Source organism: Myotis yumanensis, unplaced genomic scaffold (genome assembly GCF_028538775.1).
Source record: "Myotis yumanensis isolate MYYU_CA2020_CCGP unplaced genomic scaffold, mMyoYum1.0.hap1 SCAF_13, whole genome shotgun sequence".
Classification (NCBI taxonomy): Eukaryota; Metazoa; Chordata; class Mammalia; order Chiroptera; family Vespertilionidae; genus Myotis; species Myotis yumanensis.
Window position 1 is genome coordinate 9,433,649 of NW_027223764.1, and position 9,034 is coordinate 9,442,682.

Below are 9,034 nucleotides of genomic sequence, written 5' to 3' on the forward strand. Positions count from 1 at the left end.
CGGGTTGGGGGGAAGGTGGCTGTGCACTTTGACCTTGCTGCGTGAGCCTTGTTCATCTGGCTGCGGTTCTGAACAGCTCTTAGGGTCAAAAAGGAACCCACTTGCTAAGCCAGCGGCACAGAGGGATGTCGACCCACTGCACAGGGGTGTGCAAAGGGCCTGCAGACTGGAGTCACTCATCTGTGCAGCCCAGGGACAAGGCCATGCTTGACAAGGGGTGTCAGCTCCCCACATGTTAATCTAAGCGGGGGGAGGCTTGTCCTCTTCTTGGGAAGCTGAACGGAACACATGGGACCACTTGAGAGCAGTGAGGGCTGCCTCGTGAGTGGACCCTGGCAGCCTCTGGGTGCTGCCGGGAGAGGGGCTCCCTGGCGGAGGCCGCAGGGCGCAGACCTGGCTGCCTGAGATGAACGTGCAAGTTCCTGGCCTGGAGAAGCTGTGAGTCCCGCTGGAGAGGCTGACACGGAAGCAGAGTGTCACTGTTCCAGACCCAGCTGTTCAGAAGGCAGACAGCAGTGCGTGCAGGGCCCAGGGAGGGCCGAGGCCAAGTGCATCTGGGAGGATGAGGAGGACTCTGCAGGCTGAGACTGAGTGACCCTGGGAGGGCAAGGCTGGCAGGGCCGCTGGGAAGCTAAGGCTGCAGAGGCAAAGGGCTTGCACCTGCAATGAGGAGACCCACCTGGGGCGAGCTTCCTGCACGTGGCCTGAGTGAGGAGAGGCAGAGGCGGGCTGCTGCAGGCTGGACGCGTAGAGCCGTGGCGAGCCGAGAGGGCTGGGGCGGGGGATTCTGTCCCAGACACCTACATACTGACCTAGTGTAGTCCAAGGTGCAGCTCACTTCCCTCTGGACATACCCTCTCAAAAGCCAGCAGAGCTATGCTGCCTGACTTGAAAGGGTCTCGCTGCTAGCCTGCAGGAGGGAAGGAGAACATACAACAGATTCCCAGCCTCTGTGAGCTAAGAAGCTCTCAGGCATTGGAGCTGAGACTCTGAGGGGAACCCCGGGAGGCCCGGAGGTGGGGGCAGCCACCCCCAGCTTCCTGCAGCCGCGCCGCCTCTCCTGCAGGTTACCTGAACGTGCTGGTGAACAGCCAGTGGAAGTCACGCTGGTGCTCCGTCCGGGACAGCCACCTGCACTTCTACCAGGACCGGAACCGCAGCAAGGTGGCCCAGCAGCCCCTGAGCCTGGTGGGCTGTGAGGTGGTCCCGGACCCGAGCCCGGACCACCTGTACTCCTTCCGCATCCTCCACAACGGCGAGGAGCTGGCCAAGCTCGAGGTACTGCTGGCCCCGGGGGTGGCGGGCGCAGCCAGGGCGGAGGTCGGCTCTGTGCTGCAAGTCATGGAGACGCTGTGTAGTCCTGGGTTGTTTTGGTTTCCTTTGCGTGAGATTGTTTGCATTTTTCAAAAATTTCCATTCCCTTTCTGACCTCAGGGTGGTTGTGTTATAGGAGCGGACAATGAGCTGCTTCCTGCGCTTAGGGCCGGAGGGGAATTTATAACTCCCTGAGCCGCGGGGGAACCTTCTGGAGATTCACAGTGGGTTTGGTGTAGTTTGTGTAGCACCAGACGCAGCCCAGTCCATAAACATGACGCCTGTTAGGGCTTATCTGGGGGCAAGCATCAGGTTGGTGATACAATTGCCTTTCTCCCACTCCCCACCCTGTTTAACGTGATGTCACATTGACAAAAATAAAAGGTGACATAATGCCTTGCGTTGAGCTAGGCAGGTCCCAGCCAGAGTTCTCTCTTCACACACAGAAGCACACCCTGCCCAGCTCGCTGCTGTTCACCTAGTCCAGCGGTTCTCAACCTGTGGGTCGCGACCCCTTTGGGGGTCGAACGACCCTTTCACAGGGGTCGCCTAAGACCATCGGAAAACATATATAATTACATATTGTTTTTGTGATTAATCACTATGCTTTAATTATGTTCAGTTTGTAACAATGAAAATACATCCTGCATATCAGATATTTACATGACGATTCAGAACAGTAGCAAAATTAGTTATGAAGTAGCAACAAAAATAATTTTATGGTTGGGGGGTCTCCACAACATGAGGAACTGTATTAAAGGGTCGTGGCATTAAGAAGGTTGAGAACCACTGACCTAGTCCTTCAGCCAGGAAGACTTCATCCAAATTTTGCTTCAATACTGCCCCCTTGTGGCTAAAAGATCCACATCTCAGTTGCTTCTCAGGGATAAGTTTGTATATATACAGACTGACATGCTCCCTGTGCTCATGGAACTTACATTCTAGTACGAGATGTTCTTCAGTCAGTTACCCAATTGGTTCCTCAGGCCAAGTCTTCCGAGGAAATGGGCCACTGGCTCGGCCTCCTGCTCTCCGAGTCGGGCTCCAAGACAGACCCAGAGGAATTCACCTACGACTACGTGGATGCAGACAGGGTCTCCTGTATTGTGAGTGCGGCCAAGAACTCCCTGCTGTGAGTATTGCACGTCTTCTACGCCCTTTCACTCGGAGTCATGCTTCCAACTCCAGGCCCAGATTGGCCTCTGGTAGCCAGTCGCGCCCGGGGGGTGGCCGAGAACTTGGGGTGGGCCCCGCTCCACCCAGCAGCAGGAGGGCCAGGGGCTGGGCCGGACCCCAGTAGCCGCAGCACCTTGGCTGGGGGAGACCATCCAGGTCCTTACAGCCGAGTCGGCATGTTCCCTGACCCTCCGCTTCCCTTGCTGTTGGCTCGGTGCTTTCCTGAGAACCCACTCTGGGTCCCCAGCGCCCCCTGGAACGAGCAGGGCGGAGGTGGTGCTTCTGCTTTCTAGATGAGCACATGGGCTCCTGGGCCGGGTGGCTGAGGAGCCGCCAGGACACGGAACCCCTTTCTTATGTACAAAACGGGGAAAGTCTCTGGTTGTTGACAGTGAACTGAGGAGGGGTTTTGTTGTTATTGGAGAGCCTAAAATGGGGTCAGAAGATGGCAAAAGGATGCCAAGGCGGGGAGGGGGAAGGGATGCTTTTCTGGAAGAGAAGTTTGGGACCCACAGTTCTATAGGAAGGCCCAAAAGAGAGGGAGGGGCTGCCCTGAATGAACGTGTTACATGAGACCAGAGCTAGTCTCGTTGTTATGAATTCTTTGAGGCTGGTGGCTTTTACCATCCTCCTCCCCGAGTCTTGCCGTGTGTCTTCCAGATTGATGCAGAGGAAGTTCTCAGAGCCCAACACTTACATCGACGGCCTGCCCAGCCAGGATCGCCCGGAGCTGCTGTATGACGACGTGGAGATGTCTGAGCTGACGGCCGCGGTAAGGACGCTGGGGGCAGCCACGGGGGGCTGTCCAGTCCTCCTGCCGCCAAACCTCAATCCCATTGGCCATAGGAGGAGTGATTCCAAGTCACCTGCAGGGCCACCAGGGCAGAAGTCTCGGCGCAACAAGGTCGCCTTTTGTACTGGGGCGGGCAGTCCGCTTGGCATGGGGACTCGTCGGGTTGGCCACCCTGGTCAGTCCTAGGATGGGCTGTGCTGCTGGGATTGGGAGCCGCGTCCCCATCAATCAGCCTTTGGGGTCCAGAATGATAGTGAAGGTGGAATCATTGAATAGGCAGGAGGTTCCATGGTCAGACACTGGGCCCTGCTGTGCTAAGGGCTGCTTTGGCTGATCTCATTTAATCCAAGCCACCTGCGAGGCAGGTACCATTGCTCTCCCCTCTTACAGCTGAGGAATGAAGGTCAGGAAAGCTCGTACTATGTCCTGGGTCTCCCACCTCTTGAGGGGCTGATCCAGGGCTTGAACCCTGACCTTCTAACTCCAGATCAATAGAGGCTTCCCTGGGGAAAGGTCCCTGTGCACCCCACACAGGGAGGGGATGGGAGCTCTGAGACAGGGTGGGCGCCACCTCTCCAGCCCAGGCTGCGGAAGCAATGGTGAAAGCCACCTGCCTCTCCACTGCAGGTGGACCCCGAGGAAGCTGCTCCGGCCACAGATGCTCCGAGCGAGCTCGACCCTGACCGCATGTACCTGGACCTCACGCCGGTCAAGTCCTTCCTGCACAGTCAGGGCGGCCCCCAGGCCCGAGGCTGCTCCCCCACACCACCCTGCCTGGACCCTCCAGCCGAGGCCCTCCCTGCAGACCCGGGCCCCGCCCCAGCTGAGCCCCCCGCCGTTACATCTGCAGAGATGCCCGAGTTGCAGGTACTGGTCGTCCCCCAGCTGGTGGGCTGGCCCCACCTTCCCAGGCCCCTCAGCCGGCTGAGTTGTGCTCGCTTTCTCCAAAAGCAGGTGCAGCAGGAGAGTCCGGAGCCGGAGGAGCTGTCCCCCAGAATCTCGACGGTCAAAATCCAGACTGAACAGCAAAAACTCTCCTTCTCATCGAGCTGCCCCGATGCTGTGGCTGTCACCCCAGCCGGGGCCAGCACGCCTGCGAAGGACAGGCTGAGGGTGACCTCTGCAGGTACCTGTGCTGGCGAGAGTTGCATGTCTTGGAAATGGCTCAGAGGAGTTAGCCCCATCCTTCCCCTTTGGTATGAGGACACAGAGGGTCGGCGAGGAGGAGGGACTTGCCCCAGGCCATGCAGTGGAGAAGGGGTGGTGCCCATTTCCTTTCCCGGCCCTGCAAGGCTGGCCTAGCGTCCAGCTCTGATTTCCTGTCAAAGCCTCAGTTTCCCCTGAGCCTGTGTGATGGGTTGGCCATAGCCCTCCTGGTCCAGCCTGGCTGACCTCAGGGTTCCCTCTCTGGGTTTGTAGAGATCAAACTTGGCAAGAACAGGACGGAAGCTGAGGTGAAGCGGTACACGGAGGAGAAGGAGAGGCTGGAGAAGAGGAAGGAAGAAATCCGGGGGCACCTGGCTCAGCTCCGGAAGGAGAAACGGGAGCTGAGGGAGACCCTGTCGAAATGCACAGGTGAGGGGCCTGGCAGGGCACGTGGAGGCTGGGGCTGCTCTCAGGGCGAGCCTGGACCTGGGCCCCTGGCCTACAGCCCTGCCAGTCTTTGCACAGGTGCATGTTCCCCATCTTAACCCCCCATTTGAAAGGTCACTGTCCTATGCAGAGAGACCCCCTGACCCATTGTCAATAGGCCCAGGAGGTAGTTTTAAAAGCTCGCTCAAGAATACGTCCTTAAACATTTTATGTTCACCTAAATCAAATGCATATACACCCAGGCCCATCTTTCCATGCGTTGCCTTTTTCAGAGATCCCATGTCATCGTTCTTGCATTAACCACACGCATCCTGCATCATCCTTAATTTCCAGTCTTCAAAGACTTAGGACACTTGCAGAGAAATCTGCGTCCCTCTAGATCAGTGGTTCTCAACCTTCCTAATGCTGCTACCCTTTAATACAGTTCCTCATGTTGTGGTGACCCCCAACCATAAAATTATTTTCGTTGCTACTTCATAACTGTAATTTTGCTACTGTTCTGAATCGTCATGTAAATATCTGATATGCAGGATGTATTTTCATTGTTACAAATTGAACATAATGAAAGCATAGTGATTCATCACAAAAACAATATGTAATTATATATGTGTTTTCCGATGGTCTTAGGCGACCCCTGTGAAAGGGTTGTTCAACCCCCAAAGGGGTCTCGACCCACAGGTTGAGAACCGCTGCTCTAGATCCTTTTCCAGGTCATCCTCATCTCACCCGTTTCCTAGCAACCTGCCCTTGAAAGGACCTGCCCCGGTCCTGGCTGAAACGCTGCTCCCTGCAGCCGGCCTCATTCCCATTCCAGACAAGGGGGCGCTGGCCAGCCTGGAGCAGAAGCTGAAGGAGATCGACGAGGAGTGCAGGGTGGAGGAGAGGAGGCGCGTGGACCTCGAGCTCAGCATCGTGGAGGTGAAGGACAACCTGAAGAAGGCCGAGGCCGGGCCCGTGACGCTGGGCACCACCGTGGACACCTCCCACCTGGAGACCATGAGCCCCCGAGTGAGTGGCAGGAGCTGCTGGCAGGGCCTCCTGGACGGGGGTGGGGGGTAGGGGGAAACGGGGGCTCATGTCTCCATCCTCCCCCGGCTCAGGCATCACTCTTTTGTCACCACAGCCCAAAGCCGCCGCCCCCACCCCTGCCCCAGACTGTACCCCCGTCAACTCTGCCACGGCGCTCAAGAACAGACCTCTTTCCGTCATGGTCACAGGCAAAGGCACCGTCCTCCAGAAAGCCAAGGTAAGCGGTCCCTCCCGGCCCCAGGGGCGGCACTAGATCTGACCTACCAGAGGGGCCTTGGTTCACAGTTCTTACCCGTCAGCCCGAGGACAGTCAGATCCTGAACCACCCAATTAGCCATAGATTCTAGGGAGACAGACGGGAAGCGGACAGTTTTCAAACCAAAAAAGCCAGTGATTCTAAAGGAGTTCTGCCGTGGCAGCGTAAGCAGCAGATTCAGACAGGTGATGTGATTTGCCTAAAGCCTCCAGCCACCAGGTGTCCAAGGCTCGGGAGGGTGTCGGCTCATTCCTGGGCTTTCCCCTGACGGCCAGACACGCGTGTGGTTAGTCCTTCCCTCGTGTCCAGTGCAGACGTGCCCAGAGTTGCCCGCGCATTCGGCAAACTCCTGCACCCATAACTACTGAATGCATTGGAGCTGCTGCTCCCCTGTGGCCGTGACAGACACCACAGACCCCTTACCGTGCCACAGCCTCAAACATCCCTTAAAGAAGTGCCCCGCACAGTGACACACCCACAGGGTTTGAAACACAGCGGCTGCCTCTATTCCTAACGGGCTCTGTGCACAGGGGCGGGGGGCGGCCACGGAGCACAGCTAACTTGCCTCTGTTTGGGGGCTGCTGGTATTTGAATGGCGCCCTAGGAATGGGAGAAGAAAGGGACCAGTTAGGACACGAGCGTCACGGCAAGCCTCTCCTGTCCACGTGGACCTTGGCGACAACCCCGCTTCGGCCAGGCCTTCCTTCAAGCAGCGACTCTGTGAGCGGGTGAGTCTGTTTAAAAGGAAAAACAAGGACGGGGGACCGCGAACAGAGAGCTCCAGCTGATGGGAGGCGCGGGCCCCTTGCAGAGAAAGGAACTAGCAGGACCAGAGAGAGAGCTGTGACTTCAGCCAGCGCCGATGCCCTCGGTGACGCGGTAACGGAGCAGCAAATACCTGGGACCACACGGAGGCACTGTCCCCACTCAGTTAAGGACTTTTTTAAAGTGACGCTGTATTATATTTTTAAAAATATGTTTCAAATCCTGTCATTTAGAACAGTGAAGTGTCTTTTGAGATTTAACTGACTTTCGACATTGTCGTAGAGAAAAAGAGATTAGTACTTTGTGTTTACAGAGTCCGTCCTGTGGCCACTGTTAAGAGAAGAGTTATTTAATATAATGCTCTCGTAGTCCCGGTTTTTTTAAATTGTGCTTAATGTCCGGGCACCTTCCAATATAATGAAAGGGGTGAGTTTGGGGTGGGCCCCCGTCTTTTCCTCCGATGGCATTGTTTGCTAACGCAGGTTGAAACATTTCATCCGTCATCTCCGCCTCACTTCCGGGGGGGTTCTCGGAACTAAAGTTCTTTCTAACCCGAGGGCATTTATTTCCTTTGTCATAAACACTTGGTGGCCCTTTGCCAAGTGGTGAGCTAGATTTTTCTAAAAAAATAAAATGTTAATTGTATTTTTGGAGGTTTCTTGTATTTCATGGAGTGTCTTGGCAGGGCCTGTTGGACTTGTACCTCAAGGGGGAATGTCTTGGTTATTTATTTACACCCTGAACTTCAAAATATGTGTGTAAAACCGAGGGCTTTACAAGGTGCCATCTTAGCAGGTGGTGTTAGGCCTCCTTGACTCCAGGAGCATAGCTGGAAAACGGAAAGGGTTTTCATAGTATAATTAACCACGTGCCAAATACACTAGAAACATCTGCAGGAACTGACTACTTCTAGAAGCTAAACACATTCCTAAATCATTCTTCGGGGAAAGGAACCGGTACTTAGAGAGTTGCCTAAGTGGTAAATTAAGGAATTTGCTAGCATACATGTGTTTATTTTTACAAATAACAAAATTTGCCAATCTTTTTATGCAGGATCTTTTTTATGTACGTCCATAAATAAGATTTGGTTTTTCTTTTGCCAGTATGTGTTCGATTTTTGGTTCCAGAGCTGTGCCAACTGTATACAATGGAAAATACTCCTCAAACTGCTATGTTCATCGCATTTTCTTGTGATTCAAGAAAATCTTGTCAGCATGTGTACTCCAGGTTCAGTTGTGCCTTTAACACATTGCGTACCACGTAGAAATCTCTAAGACATACGCCAGGGACCGCACGTTTTTGGGCAAACTGCACGTTATTTAAATCATCATAATGCACTTTAGGTGTTGTTTTTCAATAATTATAACATTTTTATTTACAAAAACAATTAAAGTTCCTAGCACTTTTTTAACGTATGGTACTGCGTAAAACATTTTCCTCTATGAAGAGGAACCAAACAAAATTTACATAAGTATCTAGATTCGCTCCTTTTTCCATGGGCATGAAAAACGAGAACACTCGTGAGCGGTCCTTAACAGATGGCGCGCGAAACACGAGAAAACTCCTGAGCGGTACGCAATGTGTTAATGTCGCCTCAGGTTGCCAGGGTTTGGTTTTGTCATCTTTAAGCACATTAATGACCAGATAGCGTTGATTCAGGATCAAAGTGGTTCAACCACTGATAATACACGGATAGGTAAGTTATTGTATGTACAGATTATATGGGGGGGGGGGGAATCATCTCGAAGGAAGCAGAAAAGCATATCACAAATCTCAACACTCCTAAAACATTCTCTGTCATCTAGGAATAAAAGCGTTCCTACCCACAAGAAAATAATATCTAATGGTGAAAGAGAAGCAGATATGTGCTGTGGCCACTACCTATTAAAAACATGATTCTGCAGGTTCTATAGATAATGCAAAATGACAAGAAAAATCAATATAAAGCTCCCAAAGGAAGAGACAAAACTGTCATTATTTGTAAACAACATTTTTCTAGAAAAGCAAAGAGCATCAATGAACTCCTAGAACACACGTGCTTGGGTAAAAGTTGGCTGGAATGAGGATCATTCAGAGAAAATGAAAGATTGATGGCTTACTGCAATGCT

General features: G+C 53.5%; 1 protein-coding gene across 8 annotated transcripts in view; it reads left to right on the forward strand.

Annotated features, from left to right (window-relative positions):
- Nucleotides 1–7,571, forward strand: part of AFAP1L2 (actin filament associated protein 1 like 2) — an 86,160-nt gene extending 78,589 nt beyond the window's left edge. For 4 of the 8 annotated variants that reach the window (XM_070432211.1, XM_070432214.1, XM_070432215.1 and 1 more), the window contains 9 exons: nt 1,067–1,278; nt 2,301–2,446; nt 3,151–3,262; nt 3,911–4,150; nt 4,235–4,409; nt 4,703–4,858; nt 5,670–5,884; nt 6,000–6,122; nt 6,766–7,571. In XM_070432211.1, the coding sequence (XP_070288312.1) occupies nt 1,067–1,278; nt 2,301–2,446; nt 3,151–3,262; nt 3,911–4,150; nt 4,235–4,409; nt 4,703–4,858; nt 5,670–5,884; nt 6,000–6,122; nt 6,766–6,792 (1,406 nt within the window). In that variant the 3' untranslated portion in view covers nt 6,793–7,571. The remainder of the gene's footprint in view (nt 1–1,066; nt 1,279–2,300; nt 2,447–3,150; nt 3,263–3,910; nt 4,151–4,234; nt 4,410–4,702; nt 4,859–5,669; nt 5,885–5,999; nt 6,123–6,765) is intronic. The other 4 variants (XM_070432213.1, XM_070432217.1, XM_070432212.1 and 1 more) reach the window with 3 other exon arrangements.
- Nucleotides 7,572–9,034: the final 1,463 nt, after the last annotated feature.